Below are 17401 nucleotides of genomic sequence, written 5' to 3'. Positions count from 1 at the left end.
TTAAAAAATTTTTGAATTTACATCTTTTATTTGTGTGTGTGTGTGTGTGTGTGTGTGTGTGTGTGTGTTCATGTATGCTACTGTGCAGGTCAGAGAACAATGTGTACTTCTCTCCACCATGTAGTTCTGGAGAGTGAAGTCGGGTCATCGGGCGCTAAGGCGTGTAGCATTACTTGCAGAGCCATCTCACTAGATCTGCACAGTACAATTTTTATATCCACATACTCAGTATCAGGTAGATGGTCGGTTCAAGACAAGTAAAATGTCCCAGAAGACAAAATGCTGAAGATGGTGCATTTTCCAGACTGATACGGTGCATGATCTAAAGCTACCATATGCCACTGTCATTGGGATGTCTGGGGTACCACTTACGTCTTCCCCTTCATGAACTTGCTTGGGGTTGTAGTGGAATTTTTACTTCAGCTCTTGCCTCTTGAAGACACAGGTGAGTCCTGACATGCTGTTAAGCACAGAATTTTTTTTGGAAACAGACCCTTCTGAGTCCTGGACCTATTTTCAAGAGATTCCACCGTCTTTCTCATTCATGGGTAGGAAGACTGAAAGCACAGGGATGAAGCTGGTCCATCGGCGACAGTAGAGCAAAACTGAGGGAGTGTGGTTCTCTGCCAGGGTAATTTTCTTTTTCCCATAAGAGTTCCTCAATTTATTTATTTTATGGCTGTCACATTTAACAAAACAAACAAATAAAAACATAAAACCCACCACAAAAGGAAAAGTGTATCTATGAAAACCGTCATCACTCAGAGTGTCAGGAGGAGGTCCAGGGTGAGCGACAATTCATGGGCTTTCCTGAGTGAACTGTGTAGTTACAGAGTTTGGTTTTCTTTCTATCAGAACTGAACACTGAGGTGGATTGACTGTAGCTGGAGAGCTAACAAGAAGCAAGTGTCACACACTTGGGAGAGAGCTTGAGGAAGTACTAACTGCCTCCCCGTTGCCCCGGTTACTGTTGGCTGTAGCTCTCTTCAGCTCATCTTTGAATAGTAAATATCTTGTCATGGTTCTCTTAAGTCCAGAAGGATTCAGTTTGATCATTATTTAATCTGTAGCATTTGAAATCCTCTGAAGCTAAGTCTCTGCTTACCTCACTTTATAATCAACGTCTCTTAGACACAGCAACAAGAACTAGGGCTGGAGAGATGGCTCAGTGGTTAAGAGCACTGACTGCTCTTCCAGAGGTCCTGAGTTCAATTCCCAGGAACCACATGGTGGCTCACAGCCATCTGTAATGGGATCCAATGCCCTCTTCTAGTGTGTGTCTGAAGACAACTGCAGTGTACTCATATAAATTAAAAAAAAAAAAATCTTAAAAAAAAAAAAAAAAAAGAGTAACCACTGAAATTTGGACATTATGTAGTAGAAATGGTCCCAGATGTATTTTCTGCTTCCACCTTCCATAAATAAGAACTAACTCCTGGCAAAGGATGTTAGATCATATTAGATAAATCAATTTTTAGTAACCATTTCGTGGAAATTCATAAATTAAAAGTTAAAACTTTTCTCGGTTTAATCAGACCAAATTCTCTAAATCAAGGAGATCCTCAGACCTCATTAGCCTAGAGCAGGATTCTAGGATATCCCCGTCTGACAGAAAGTGAGTCTGGATGTGCTGCCCTGTGGTTCAAATGTCTCCCTGCCCCCTACACCTCCTGCCCCCAGCAACCTCAGCTGCATGTAAGAGAGACGGTAGTGGACACAGCAATTCTGATCACCACTGAGACCCTCGGGTAGCAAGATACTCTTCTCCTCAGGGTTCACAGTTATGATATGTCCTGGACATTCCTTCTAAGAGGAAGCATTGTAAACTTTGCTGTAGTGCAAATATTAATGAAGTAAACACACAAAACCATCGAAGTGTGCACGTTGCTCTAAGACTCCAGAGAAAGGGAAGTTAGCAGGCCAAATGACAGGCACTCAGTCAGAGTTGATGGACCATCTACCTTCACAGCTTTTAGTGTGTTTTACATATTTTATTGTTTAAAATCTGTATTTCACCAGCCTTCTCTGTTCTGCTCTTTCACATCTGAATATTGGCCTTTTCCTTGGTTATTTATGGCCTTATATGTCTAACCAGAATAACAGATCGTAGTTTGTCGGGGCCATTAAAATTATACTTTGTCATGTCAGATACTGCAGAGGGATTTTATTTCTAGATGTACAACTTATTTTCTCATTATAACCTTCTACACAGTTTATCTATTTTCTTTTATCTTTTTGGAACACACTTAAGGGATTTGTGAAATGCTTTTTCACTCAGTGGCCAGCTCTTCCTAAAAAATCTACAAAGTGACAGGTGTAGTTCTAAGTTCAGGGATGGGATTCTGATGCTGAAGATAAGTTCACCTTCACTCAGAATTAGAGAGATTTTCCCAACAACCCAGGCACAACCTGAAGGCAGACCCAGGAATTGTCTGCAACATTGAGACCATCAAGTCTGTCAGAATGAATGTGTCTCCTTGAAAGGTTGGTGTGACCTAGGAAAGGGTTCCTCATCATGGGGGAAAATCTAAAACAACAAAAAAGCTGTCTCTTGGGGCTGGAGAGATGGTGTAGTGGTTAAGCGTACTTACTGGCTGTCTTTGCAGAAGACCCAGGTTCCATGATCCAGTTCCATTCCTAGCCCCTACATAGTAACTCATCACCATCTATAACTCCAGTTCCAGGGGGGTCTAATGCCCTCCTCTGGGCCTCCTAGGGCACCAAGCACACATATAGTAAACAGACTTATATGCAGGTGAAATACCTATGCACATTAAATTACATGAACATTAAAAATGTTTTCATAGAACATTTTTATTTTAATTTAAGTAGTTTCAAAACTAAGATTTTTTAGGGATTCATTAGTGTGGCCTCACTGGGTGTAGGTATAGATATGTGTGTATGTGCACGTGTGTATGCACATATGTGCATGCATGTGGAGGCCAGATATTGGTATCAGGTGTCTTTCTCTCTCTTTTCCACTTGAGTCAAAGTCACACTGTGTCTGGAGCTTATCACGAGGGTTAGATTAGGTGACCAGTGAGCTTGAGAGGTCTGCCTGGCTTCCATGTGCGTTCGGAGCATCTCAGCTTGAGTCTTCATGCTCGTATGACAGGCTGTTTACCAACTGAGAGTCTCCTTAGGCCCCTGGACTAAAGGAAAGGCTGTCCTTCTTCAGATGTCTTTGACAAGACTTAATTATTGTATGACTTAGGTAATATTTCTTGTTTGGTTCAGAGATACCATCTCACCCTTTTGCCCAGATTGGCCTTGAACTGCTAAGGTGAGCAATTGCCACCTTAGCCTTCAGAATAGCTGGCATAGCATGTGTGCACCACTGCTCATGGCCTCAGGTAGTGCTTTTTTTTTAACTAACACTGCCATCATTGATTCTGGTTATATGCATTAAAACAATCTATCTCCAGTCTTTCAAAGTAGCTTTGTTTGTTAAGAACAGAATCTTCAACTGTGATGGACTAAAACTTACACTTGATTACAGATCCTGTGAAGCCGCCGGCCAGCTCCTCACAAGCACCTGTTGATTCACCTTTTGCTATAAATACAGCACCAACCTCCACCCAGATGGAAGCATCTTCAGTCACCCTACCTCCTTCTTACCAGCTCATCAGCCTCCCACCACACCCAGACCTCGGCTTCCAGGAAGACCCACAAGACTACCTCTTGCTGATCAACTGTCAAAGCAAGAAGCCTGAACCCACCAGGTACATGTTACATGCTATCGTGTGTGTGTGTGTGTGTGTGTGTGTGTGTGTGTGTGTGTGTACATTTAAGGCCTTTAGTTTTTTTAGGCCTTGAAGCTTACATAGCACTATCTTTATAGGTATATTTCAGATTTGTGTTGCAGGTTTCGAATCCTCTGTTAATGATTTCTGTTGTGTGGGAGGTCTTCGGTTGTTGACACTTTGTCCCATCGTGGCAGATCACAGTTGTGCCTACAAGGCTGTCTTGGAAAGAGTCTTGCAGTCTTTGTTAGGGACTCACAGTGTTACTTGCTTGACAAATGTCACTGATTTGTAAATGGTGACCTTGCTTCATTTCTTATGTGATTGTAAACCAGCCAAGGGTCATCTTTTGTTTCTGAAGACAGACAGGAGTACCTGCTACTAGAAGATTTTGAGAGCAAAGCAATCCCATTGCCGTGAGTGTGCTGTAGGCTTGAATCTATGTGAGAAACTAACCATACAGGTAAAATCCCATTATCCTAGAAGCTAGGTGGACTGGGAGGCAATGCCATTTCATGAAATCAAACATACTGCTCCAAGCTGTGAGTCTTTTAAACCTTCCTCTTCAGCCACGGAGCAGTGCTGAATCCAAGCCGTGACTTACCACTTTTAAAATAGCAATACGTGGAATGTATGCCTGACCCAGAGGGTCCAAAAAGTCTTTTCCAGATGCTTGGTAGAGGGTTATTACCCCCCTGTACGCACGCACACACACACCTTTCCTGTGCTAAGCCTGAAGATATTTTAACTATGTCATCTTTGGCACTTGATATTGAAAAGTTAAAAGGCATAAAGTGACAGAGGAGATCAAATGACAGTTGCTTTATTATTTGAAGACGCAACAGGAAAATGAAGGTCAGTGAACAAGCTGGTGTCTGCTGGTTACAACCCATGACCCCATTGGTAACAGCATCACCAACTAGAATATTTTTCACAGTGTAAAAATGGCAACAACCTGCATGCTACACATAAGGGAGGTTTATAAAATTTGGTATTAAGGAATTAAGCTTTATTGTCTTTATAACAAAAATGTTTCTTTTCTTTGGTTAAAAAAATGATTATTAGTTAGTATAAGATTACAGAGTAGTTGTTTAAAAAAAATTATGTAAAACTTAAAACTTCCAGAAATGGTTTCTATGAACCATTCCAAGGGTAGTGGAAGGAGCTCGGGAACATTCTGTGGATGGTTTTGTCTGTCTGTTATAATGGTATTTTACCTGTAAGAGCAAGAAAGTTGTGTAAGTCAACACTAGTTAATACTGTCGAATTCTAACTGGACTGTGCTTGTTTGCTGTGAGCATTGAAGCGTCCGTCCGACTTGTGAGCTCGTGCCCTGGGCAGCTAACTGAGGCGCCCCCTTATGGAGACTTATTGTTACTTGCTGGTGTGGGTTTTTTGTTTTGTTTTGTTTTTTAAAAATCCAACTGATCAGTGACAGTGTTTGGTGTATTTTCTTTTTATGACCATGCTTTTCATTGATTTCACTGGTACAATACCATTACTGCCACAGGAGAGACATTGGTCTCCAAATTACTGCATAGATACTTGGCCGAAGTGACAGTTAAATAAGTATGAATTCCCCACCACATGCCCACTAGTATGCTAGGTGCTGTGAAGATACAAATGGAATACACAGAACACAGTTCCCTGAGATTCAGTCACCCTGGGAGCTCTCAGAGTAAACCCTCTCAAGAAGCCAGATAAAATAAGCAGAAAGCATGCATACACTGTGGAGCATAGGGGGAGATTGCTCGCACTCTTACCGTCAGGACTCATACACCGGCCCCTCCCAGAAGTCTGTCTACAGGCTCTTAGATTGAAATGTCCCTCTGGGTTGGTGAGGGTTTGGTTTTGTGTTTTAATGTGTGTGTGTGTGTGTGTGTGTGTGTGTGTGTGTGTGTGTGTATTTCCTTGGTGGAACTGAGGACATGGGCAAATACAGGACAGGAATTACTGAGAATGCTTTGGCAGTTTGGTGGTGGTAGTTCTGTTGGTTTATAATTATAAACAACTAAAGAACATTTGTGCTTTTTAAATCTTAGGGACTATAAAAAACAATCTAACAAACAAAACATGTTTTGATTGCTGAGCTATAGTGTGTATGTCAAAACTGTATCTGTCTGACTTGACTGTGGTTTTGTTTTTGTCATTCACAATTCTATTCAGAGCCCATTTTGATTCTGCCAAGCCCACTTCTTCTGAGACAGACTGCAATGACAACGTCCCTTCCCATAAGACTCCAGCTTCCTCCCAGAACAAACACGGAATGAATGGCTTTTTCCAGCAGCAGATGATGTATGACTGCCCACCATCCCGGGTTACATCGCTCTCTGGAGAGTCCAGCCTCTATAACCTGCCTAGGAGCTATTCCCATGATGTGTTGCCAAAGGAATCTCCGTCAAGTACTGAGGCAGATGGAGAGCTTTACATTTTTAATACCCCATCTGGGACTTCAAGTGTAGAAACTCAGATGAGACATGTATCTATTAGTTACGACATTCCACCAACACCTGGTAACACTTACCAGATTCCACGGACATTTCCAGAAGGCACATTGGGACAGTCATCAAAGCTGGACACCATTCCTGATATCCCCCCACCTCGGCCACCAAAGCCACATTCAACTCATGACCGGTCTCCTGTGGAAACGTGTGGAGTCCCACGAATGGCCTCAGACACTGACAGCAGCTACTGTATCCCTGCAACAGGCATGCCGCCCTCCCGGAGCAACACCGTTTCCACCGTGGATTTGAACAAGTTGCGGAAAGGTAAAGCCCTGGCAGGTTCTCCTCTTCAGGGGTCAGTGGTAGAAAGCCTGTTTCTACATGGTTTAATGGGTAAGAGCCTTTCTGCGCAAGCATAGGACCTACACTTAGATCCTAGTGCCCTCTCATGTTTGCGGTCCTAGCAATGTGTATGGGACAGAGACGGGGATTACTGCCTCTTGTGGCTGCCAGCGTCACTCCAGATTCAGAGAAAGATCCTGTCTCAGGAGACTAAGGCAATGTGTGACACAGGAGGATACCCAGCATCCTCCTCCTCTGGTGTCCACTCATTGTGAAGGCACACAAACAACTGAACCCACATGCATGTGTGCACATACATCACATTTATTCACACACATATGTACACACGCCAGAAATTGCATTTTTCTCAGTAATTGCTCTCTGTAGCATAGTGTGGTGGTAAAGGGTATTTAATCCCTTTCTTTCTGCACCTCTGCAGCTCCCACACATGTAGCCATGATACCAGAGTTAGTACATCCCTGTAGAATGTGTGTTCAGGGGGGTGGGGAGGGTGACTGTGTGTGTGTGTTTATATATCTGAGTCTGTGTGTGGGGAGTGTCTATGTATCTGTATGTCTTTGTATAGGTATCTGTGTGTCTGTGTGTGTCTGCCTGTGTCCATGTCTGTCTGTCTGTCTGCCTGACCGCCGCCTACCTGCCTGTGTGCATGCATGTCTGTGTGCCTGCATGTCTGTGTGCATGCATGTCTGTGTGCCTGCTCTGTTAGCAGAAAAAGAGCTGGATCATCTCATGCCTGAAAAAGTATGGCCTTATGGTTTCCTATTAGCAAAGAGTTAATATACGATAAAAATATTTTATCAGTATATGTTCAGCCTTCCAATACCTATTTAAAATGGTCTACTCCTTCCTTCTTTCCTCCCTGTCCTTCTTCCTCCCTCCATGTCCTTCTCCCCTCTCCTCCCCCTTCCTTTCACCCTGCCATAGGATCTCAAGTAATCCTAGCTCACTGAGTACCTGAGGATGACCTTAAATTTGACACACACACACACACACACACACACACACACACACACACACACACACACACTACCCCAGTCTCCTCTGTTGATGGGATTTCAAAGAGGCTAAATAACCTAGTTATAAGTTAGTCGCTCAAAATGGATATCATTTCTTTTCTCCATCTTTAGATAACCCTTCTCCTGCCAGGCTTGGACATTTGGTTGCTGTCATAGTCAGATCATGACATTGGTAAACATATAGGTGTGTGCTTGACATGCCAGTTAGAGACCCTGCTTGATGAATGTCCTTTCAGGGTTGATAAATGTGTGTGCATGGACGAGTGTGAAGAGAAAGAGCGCCTGCAAGCTGGCAACACGGAAACAAAAGCTCACAGTTTTTTCTTAATTCCAGATGCTAGTTCTCAAGATTGCTATGATATTCCACGAACCTTTCCAAGCGATAGATCTAGTTCCCTGGAAGGCTTCCATAACCAGTTTGTAAGTATGACTGACCACTGGCCTTGGCATTTTCTGACTCTTTAGAGTTAGTACCCCAGACTGTAAATGCGATCATGAAATGAAAGTAACTACAGGTCCTGTAGGAACAGGCGTGATACTTGTGTGTGATAGTGTATGACAGTGGCTTTGCTTATTAAGAGAAATGTATGTGTGTTTTAGAAAATCAAAACCATGTTGACAGCGGGAGGTGTCTCTGGGGAAGAACTGGAGGAGAACTACGTTCCCATGAACCCCAACTCGCCACCGCGACAACATTCCAGCAGCTTTACGGAGCCAATTCAGGAGCCAAACTATGTGCCAATGACCCCTGGGACCTTTGATTTCTCATCATTTGGAATGCAAGTCCCTCCCCCTGCTCATATGGGCTTTAGGTCCAGCCCAAAGACCCCTCCCAGGAGGCCAGTTCCTGTTGCTGACTGTGAACCACCCCCAGTGGATAGGAACCTCAAGCCAGACAGAAAAGGTAAGGGGGTGGGAACAAGCAGTTAGCGCTGCATTTAACTGAACCTAAACAGGAAACTTTGTGGGACTAAGCTGAAGCACTTTATATAGTCCAGAAATGCTGCTGTTCATAAACGAGTATGTTGATGTCCAGGTGGGAGTCCCAGGTCTCCTCAGACCTACAATAGAGCTAAAAACCAAGAATGCCCAGAGCAATGGCAGCAGCAGGCAAGCACCAGGAGAATCTGGAACGTTCTTCCCAGAATATAAAGGTGGAGTTCCTGACCCTTGCCTGACTGTCCCCTCCACTGATGTATGACACTCACACATTTCAAGAGAGACCTGAAATCTCAGGTTGTATGTGTGTCAGTGTCTTGATTGTTTTGTTATTGTTAATTTCTGCCAGCCATTTTGCTTTTGTAAAGCATAGCAAACCAAGCCTAACACTAGATATGACCTTGCTTTGCTATTTTGTATACTATCAAATTAGATTCCAGATTATAATGCATTTGATGTGGTTATTTAAGAATAGTGAGGATGTCTATGCATCCTTTCTCTTTCCCCACATCATGACTTTAAAAAACAAAATAAAACAAACAATCAAAAACCTGCCTTGGCTCTGGACTAAGTGAAAGCCTCTATGGCTCTTATTCTGGACTCGTAAGGAAGGTTGGTCTCCAAAGCAGGGGAGCTTGTGAGGCCTGGTCTTCTTTGTCAGGCTTTCAGCCTCTTTGGGTAATGTCTCCTCAGTTTTTAAAAACTTACACAGGTTCAAGCCAGGCATTGTGGCCCAAGCTTTTTATTCTGGTGTGTGGGATGCAGAGGCAGGTAAATTTCTTGTGATGCAAAGCCAGCCTGGTCTACATAGTTCTGGGTCAGCCAGAGCTGCACCTGTCTTCAAAACAAAACAAATTTGGGTTTAAGTCTTTTAAACAGAACCCACTGTGCTCCACACACCATTAGTGTGGCTTAACCTTGATAACCAACTAAGTTAGAGTTATGTGATAGACTGATAGGTTTCTGGCCTTTTGCAGAGGATTTAAGGTCATTTGAAAAGCCATGTGTCGTTTTTAGCTTTTTCAGGACATGTAATGTTTATGCAAACTTCTTATTAACCTGGGCTTAAATCATTAACACTAATTATGTTGGTTGTAGTTGTGGGAGACTCGGACTTCTTCAAACTAAAGGGTTTGGTTTTATTCTTACATAAGAAAGGATGTATTTCCCCTGTACTCTGTGAAAATATATGATCTTTGCCCTGTGCACTTGTCTTGTGAGGAGTCTCTGTGTCTTCTCCGCCTGTTCCCATATTCTCCTTTTCTCCTTGTGTTCTCTCCCTTGACTGGGTTCTGCTTTCTGCACCCCTTGTCCTGCAGCACTTCTCTGTGACCTCAGTCCTCCTGCCTCAGTCCCTCCTTGGCCCTTGCCCTATCAACATCTGCCTCTAATGCCTCCTCCATCATGTTCAGGCTTCGGATTCTTAGAGATCATTTGAGTGGCCCAGGTTACCCCCTCACACAGTTGCCTGGTGGCCCAGGTTACCCCTCACACAGCTGCCTGGCTGCTGTTGAGGCGGATGCCCACTGTGAGTCTCACACATTTAAGGACGGTCCCGGGTGGTGGCTGTAAACTCCCAGACATCCATGCTTCATAGCCACCATCTGGAGTCGTCTTCGAAAGGGTGTGAGTGCCATAGGCTTTTTGTCCCTTTGTCTCTAACCCACTTAGAAATCTCACTAAGTTTACTTCTTGGCATAAAATGTAAGTGAACATGAAGAGATCTGCAGTTGGTCCACAGGTCCCTGGAAAGTCAATACACACCTTGTAGACACAAAGTATTGAAAAATTTTATTTATTTCTCTGTGTATCTCTGGCTGTTCTGGAACTTGTCAGGCAGACCAGGCTGGCCTTGATCTCAGAGATCCACCTGCCTCTACCTCCCAAGTGCTGGGACCACTGCCTGGCTTTGAGATCCCTTTTTTAAAAGTTAAACCAGCACCTTATTTTCATAGAACAGAACAAAGTAAGCTTGGATCACCTTTGGAGATAGTTATTCTTCTAAAAACTAGGCAAACTTGAAAAGGGCAGGAGCCAGGTGTACAGCTAGTCTGTCCAAGGCTACAAGCCCCATTCCCAGCACCACACTGTGATTTCATTGGCCAGATAATTTATTTGGACATCTGCTTAGATACATGATGAGCTGATAAAGAGCACCCAGGGTACTGCATCCAGGGACAGTTTTAGCCAAAGGTTAAAGAGGCTATTGAAATTAAGTAAAAGAGGTTTTACTTTTATTTCATACCTTTAATTTCAATCAGTAGGATTCCTAGGAGGTAGCTTGTGAAGGTGTTTGCTGCATCTGGAGTACTTTGCCTGGTCAACCCGGAAAGTATTCAAAAAGCATAGTTTAAAACCCAGGTTCCGGCTAGATGGGGCCAGCACTCCAGAGGCAGAGTCAGGCAGATCTCTGTGACTTCTGAGCCAGCTAGGGCTTTGCAGTGAGACCTCATCTCAGAACAAAGGAAAAGCTGAAAGTATAATCTCACAACTAAACTTATCCTTGAGTATGTGTGAGCAGGGAGCATGTGTCCCATTTGGACCACGAGAGTCTTTTCACTGTGCATAGCAAGAGATGGGTATTTTAGCTGCAAATTAGTATGTCCAGATAAATTACTTGAGCCGTCATTTCAGTGTCTTATTAACTAATTCATAAGAAAATGATTGCATCAGGTGTGCCTGATTCCTCTCAGCGCCTCAGTCAGCTGGGTGATTGTTTGAATTGTTCTCTTTGGAAGAGTTCATGACAGACAATCGGCAGCCTCCTCTTGTTTCTGCCTCAGTTTTATTTGCCCTGCCACAGTGTCCACATAGTGCTAGCCAGTTTTCAAATGCTTCCTACAAACTGAAGCTGCAGAAGTGCAGAGGGTCTGTGCGTGCGGACGTCTGGTGTGTGACCCGGCTGCCTGCTGTCACAGCTTGCTTGCTAGCCGAGAGGTCACGATGCTATAGTGTTTGTTTTGAACCAGATTGTGTATGCACTTAATAAGGAAAGCTTTAATTTAAGCATATCATAAGAGATACCAGAAGAGGAGAGATTCACACTCTAGTGACAGAGCAGAACAGTTGGAGTAGCTGTGACACCTTTGTATTTCTAATGGAAAAGAAATTTTGTGAAGTTTGGAAACTTTTTTATAAAATATCTATTGGGTTTCAGTAAAAGTATGCCATGACACAAAGGGCTTTAACCACTGGGCTTATCTGGATTCTGCTGTTTCCATTTTCTGGGTCATTCTAGAGGCAACAGCCACCAAAGATGGTGTTTTGCTCTGCTGAGTCTATTTGTATAGATATTTTATCATTCTAATTTTTTAAAAAGCAAGTCCTTGAAGCTCTTGTATATCATTAAAAATAACCATGCTTTCTTTAAAATTATGCTCATAAGATAATAAATTCTTATTATCAGATACTAGTACCTTAACTAATTTTTAAGACTTTTTTTTTTTTAATTTTATATTTACCAAGTAAATGCCTAGTGACTGAGGGAACCCAAAGAGGGTATCGGATCCACTGAAACTGCAGTTAACAGAGAGTTGTAAGCCACCATGTCAGTGCTGGGAATCACCCCCAATCCTCCACAAGAGCAGCCTGTGATTTGACCTACTGACCCACTGACCCACTGACCCATCGCTCTACCTCCCTTCACTTAGTTTTCATAAACAGGAGCTAATCTTTAATTCCTAAGTGGATAACACTTACAGGAAGGAAGTATATGATATGTTTCGGGCCAGGGACAGTTTCCCCTGTGTAGTACTTACTGTTACTACAGTATTGTAGTAACATGATTAAAACAAGTACAGATGTTTTTCTTTCACAACCCTGCCTCAAGTCACCTGCTGAAATTAGCCAAGGTAGTAACCTTGTGAGCTAACTTTTCTTTTACCTTGGTTTTGGGGTGCCCGTTGGAAATGGTCCCGTAACTTTAGAAGAGTACACCTGCATTATTCTGCCAGTTCAGAAAGTTCTGTGTAGCACTGAGTCTATGTTGGCATGACCTATCAGAAGACCATTAGCATGCAATGCAAGGCTTTTCAAGAAGGCTTGCACCTGTGTATTTGAAATAGGATTCTCGTGTGATGACCTTGACTGTATTCAAGCTGAACACTTGTGAAATTACGTCAGTATAAATGAAGTTTATTTATCAGAGAGCTAAAGGCTTACCCTCAGTAAATCCCCTTTGCTAGACATGGAATCTATAAACCCAAGGAAAGACGAGGTCGCTTCCCTGGGAAGCTCACCGTCTAGGTTTGGCAGAGGAGGTGGAAAGGTAAACACACATGCGTGAGCACCCGGGAATACAGCCAGTTAGCTTTGGGCACTTCAAGGGCATCTCTCCTGAGCTGGGCCTGATAAAGGGGATGGCAGTGAGGGCTGGGGCAAGGGAAGAAGGGGCAGAGCTGGGGTGGGAGCTCGCTACAGTAAATGGCAGGCAGACCTTTCCAGCAGGGGATTGCTCAGAATCATGGGTGGGTGGGCACAGCCAAGACAGTAGGAGAACACAGGAAAGGAAGAGTCTCACATCCCAAGGGGACACCCTCATCCAGGCTAATGAGGTTAGGACCTATTCTGAGCACTCGGCTGAAGAATTTTATGCAGACAATGACAATCAGTTGGCACTAGATATTTCTGATCTAAAATAAAATAATTATATTTTACTATAAAATGGTATAAAAATCATATTTGTTTATCATCTCCCCTAGTGGGAAACTTTTCCCAGTTTCCCAAACCCAGGTCTTCTTGGTCCTTGGTTGGGATAGTGGAGCTGTCCTGAGGTGGCTTTTTTTTTTTTTTTTTTTTTTTGCCTAAAGATCATTGTTGAGGTGGTTTTCTTCAGGACACATGAGGAATTAGAATAAGACAAACAAGAGTTATCCCAGTTGTGAAGGCAATATCCATGGAACACTTTAAGTGCACTTAGGAAGACTCGATATGCAGGTAGCATGACCTTGATAGGGATTCCAGGCAGGAGTAAACACATGGATATAAGAAAGTGAAACCTCTACCTGGATGCAAAGGGCTCCAATTCTGTTAGTACCATCACCGTCCCTGGGACTCTCGCAGACTCACTTCTCAGTGACCACTTGAATATTTGTTCTGGTTGTACTTTCATTCAAGATCTTAGAGGGTTGGACAAGTTCAGACAGTACCTGACCGTCAGAAGTCCTCTGCATGCTTAAGGGCCATGGTGTATATCAAGCCAGTCTTACAAAACATAACTTATCGAGCTTTGTGTAGAGAGAATGGACTTAGATTCAGAAAGCCATGGTGGGTTGATAATGGTGACAGAGTAGGGAGGACTGAGGTGTTTGTATCTGAGAAAGAGCACGGAGCGTCTGGCCAGTGCAGAGCATGTGTACGTCCTGACACCAATATAAGGAGAAGGGCATCTGCAGCGCCTCTCACAACACCAGCCGCTCCTCCAGCATCCCCCATGTTGTCTGCCAAAACCAGCTCGTGTCTGGTGTAAGTCACTGAAAGTAACTGAATGCTCCGTTGTGGTGTCTTACATGGCAGGGCCACTGATACTGACACCCCTTGGGGTTCTTCTGTCTTTCAGTTTGAAGTTTCTTCTTCTAGTTAGAGAAAACTAAAGCAGCATTGGCCCTTGAGTTCCCACCAGTCTCCCCAAGATTACTTCCTCAGGCAAGGACTGACACCCAAAGGCTTTCTTCTGACCCCCACACTTACACACGCTTGCACCTTTACACAAACAAACACACTCCCATCACACACACACACACGGAGAGAGAAAGCTTCCTTCACAAATAATAGTAAATTCGTTCTTATTTTTCTTCCTCTAAGCATAGATTTTATTGTTGTTTCACCACATCAAGATTTTAATAGAGGAAACTTAAGGAAACATAGATAGGAACTTTCTACTTTACTGATTTGAAACTCCCCCCTCCCCCCACCCTCCACCAATACAGCAAAACAAAATCATTTCCTAGATAGCTAAGCATTTAACAAGTCCAGTACAATGAGACCCAAGGGAGTCAGGATTGTGACTCTGTTATCCGATCCTGGATGGTTCCGATTTGTCTGCGGACACCCCAGCCCCTTTAAAACATGGGTTTCTAAAACAGCTTTCTGTTTTTAAGAACCTCACTATTTTCTGTTTGTTCTTTGAGACCAGGTTCCTCGATGTAGCCCCTGGCTGTCCTGGATACTCTATCTGTAGACCAGGTTGGCTTTAAACTCAGAGACCCACCTGCCCCTGCCTCCCAAGTGCTGGGATCAAAGGCGTGCGCCACCACTGCCCAGTGAGCCTCACTGTTTTTCATAGATGAGGTCATTCTGCACAGGAGCTCTCGGGGTTGTGCTCACAAAGGTTCTCATCCCCTACGTGCCCTGTTCCTTCTATCTTAATGCCTGACATGTTAACTCTAGATGCAGCTGCTCAGAGGTGCCAGGCTCTTCCCATGCTACCCTGAGGACTGAACCTCGGCCCCTGTGCCGGCACTGCTAGTGCAGCTGGTGGAGACATGTGGTACATTAAGCACTGGACAGCAGTTCAGGCAGTTGGAGTATGAAGCTAAAGAAATGTGAGAAACTACAGCAAGGCAGCAGCCATTACTTAACCACAAACACAGAAAAGATTTGAGGACAATAGCCTGGTATAGCGGCTCATGACTTTAATCCTAGCACTGGGAAGGCAGAGGCAGGCGGATCTTTGAGCTCCAGGGAAGCCTGTGTACGGAGACCCTGTCTCAACAAACAAACAAAGATTTGGAGAATACTAAGGAGAAAAAGTCAGGAGGAATGTAAAGTCATCGTGGGCCCTTCTGAAAAAGTGTGTAGGACAGATACTCAGTACAACAAACTGAAGATAACCTCAGGAACCATTTGTGATGTTACATACTGGACACTCCGTGTGCCTGTGGGGTGTGGTGTTCACATGGGCCGTGTTCAAGCCACATCCATGGCCTCGCAGCGGTGGCAGCAGCAGCAACAGCAGTGCCACATCTAAGAACAGGCGTGCTTGACCTGAGTTGACTGACCCAGTGTGTGACCACAGAGGTCTAAAGTCAAAGGCTGACCTGGAGAACTCGGGACTGAGTTCCAAAGGATGAGCCCCCTTTACTTGTAGAACCAAGTAAAGGCTGCAGCCCCAAGCAGAGCTGAGCTGGAAGCCCCGCCCATTCTGCCTCTTCCTTTGTCTCTTTGTCTGACATGTTAGAAGAAAAGCTAACATGACCCATGTTCTTCCTGCCTTTCTTCAAGGAAGGAAAACCAAGCAGCTGCTCGTCCCGCTAGCCGCCCCTCTCTCGTCCCTGTGCCTGTTCCGCCGTAGCATGCCGTTCCCTCTGTTCTGTTGCACTGAGCATGAGTCGTGTCTAACGAGACTAGGTATTTTCCACTAACAAGTTTTTGTTTATGCTTTTAATATGTCACATTTCTGCACATGGCTCTGTTTCTTTTATTGTTTGTTTGTATAACAGAATCCATTTTCCAATTAAAAAATAACATTTTTAATAAGAGAGTCTTCTTTTTGCCAATTAGGTCAGAGTCCTAAAATTTTAAGACCCAAACCCCATGGTTTAGAGCGAACTGATTCACAAACCATAGGTGACTTTGCTACAAGAAGAAAGGGTATGTACCTGTATGGGGCACTGGGATTTTATTTATTTTTATGTTTTTTTTTTTTTTTTTTTTTTTTAATGAAAAGGAGAGCTTAGGTAGGGCTGCTGTTGCCAGCTGCTCCCCAGGTGGTCATTCTAAGAGAGTCTGGAGGTGCACTATGGGCCTGCGTGCTCACAGTAACTGCGAGTGCAGGGAGCATCTGAGAGCATGAGCTCTGCAGGCAGGCTTGTCTCCTCCGCATCTCCCCTTACCTAGGCAGCAGCCACTGTTTCACCTCTGCTTGTGGGCTGCTGTGAGCCCAGGTTGTCTCCTGTCTTTGTATATGTATATGTTTTCTGTTGTGAATAGAATAAAAAATAATGTCAATGTTTTCACTCTGGCATGACTTAGAAGATGACAGCTGAACTCTGGCTCACGTCTGTTAAGTTTAAGAAAAAACAGTAGGAACATGAGGAAAATGACCTTTATTCAGCCCAGGATGCTGTATGTGTCTGTTTTAAGGATATAGATGGGAAGGCTCTTAACTCAGAGTTAGCGGCTGTGTCTTCGTGATGCTTGAGCTGTGAGCCTGTGATCTGTAGCTTTGAAACGAGCACGTTGTACTCTTGTGCTTTTGATAAGATAGTTGATTAAGATTACATATTTTTGAACCCAAAGTAAGAAAACTTGGGAGGGTTTGGTTTGGTTTGTTCTTTTATGATTCTTTTGGCTCGGGGTGTAGCAAAGTTTCTAGTGCTTTCTACACATCATTTTACATGTGAAAAACGTTGCTGAGGCTTCAGTAGCAGGGACTGTGTTTGACACAGACAATTTAAATCTCCCCCGAAGATGAAGTTCATGAAACAATGCATTAATGAGAACAGTGCCCAGAGTCTTAAAGGAAGCCATACCTTTACGTTCTCAGTTAATTTATGTTTATAAGTAGAGGTTGGACCTTGAGCTGAGTCAGTCAGCATCACTGTGTTGAAGCCATGTATGATAGGAGCAGTAGTAGAGGTTAGACCTTGAACTGAGTCAAGCAGCATCATTATCTCACCTTTTGTCGCTGAGTGTTGGACTCTGTCACTTGTTGTAGTCCTTGTTCTCGGGTAAGACCATGTCTGCCTACCAAGTGTGAATTGCAACATTGAGAGGGCCTTGTTTATTTTGCAAAGATCTGTGTGCTCACGCCTTCCTTCCCTTTCTTTTCAGCCAAGCCGGCACCTTTAGAGATAAAACCTCTGTCAGAATGGGAAGAGCTGCAAGCCCCAGTCAGATCTCCTATCACCAGGAGCTTCGCCAGGGAGTAAGTGTGGAGTAACGAGGCAACGGAAGT

The 17401-nt window shown here is 43.8% G+C and overlaps 1 protein-coding gene across 3 annotated transcripts in view; it reads left to right on the top strand.

The window, feature by feature from the left end:
- The window catches only part of Gab1 (GRB2 associated binding protein 1), a 108434-nt gene that overhangs the window by 81824 nt on the left and 9209 nt on the right, over window positions 1–17401 (top strand). For 2 of the 3 annotated variants that reach the window (XM_034522543.2, XM_076915448.1), the window contains exons 3-7: window positions 3500–3722; window positions 5910–6511; window positions 7901–7986; window positions 8167–8470; window positions 17278–17371. In XM_034522543.2, coding sequence (XP_034378434.1) covers window positions 3500–3722; window positions 5910–6511; window positions 7901–7986; window positions 8167–8470; window positions 17278–17371 — 1309 coding nt within the window. Of the gene's footprint in view, window positions 1–3499; window positions 3723–5909; window positions 6512–7900; window positions 7987–8166; window positions 8471–16005; window positions 16096–17277; window positions 17372–17401 lie in introns of all 3 variants that reach the window. The other variant, XM_034522542.2, reaches the window with a different exon arrangement.

The sequence above is a fragment of the Arvicanthis niloticus genome, chromosome 18 (genome assembly GCF_011762505.2).
Source record: "Arvicanthis niloticus isolate mArvNil1 chromosome 18, mArvNil1.pat.X, whole genome shotgun sequence".
Taxonomy (NCBI): domain Eukaryota; kingdom Metazoa; phylum Chordata; class Mammalia; order Rodentia; family Muridae; genus Arvicanthis; species Arvicanthis niloticus.
This window is presented reverse-complemented; position numbering and strand designations above follow the sequence as displayed.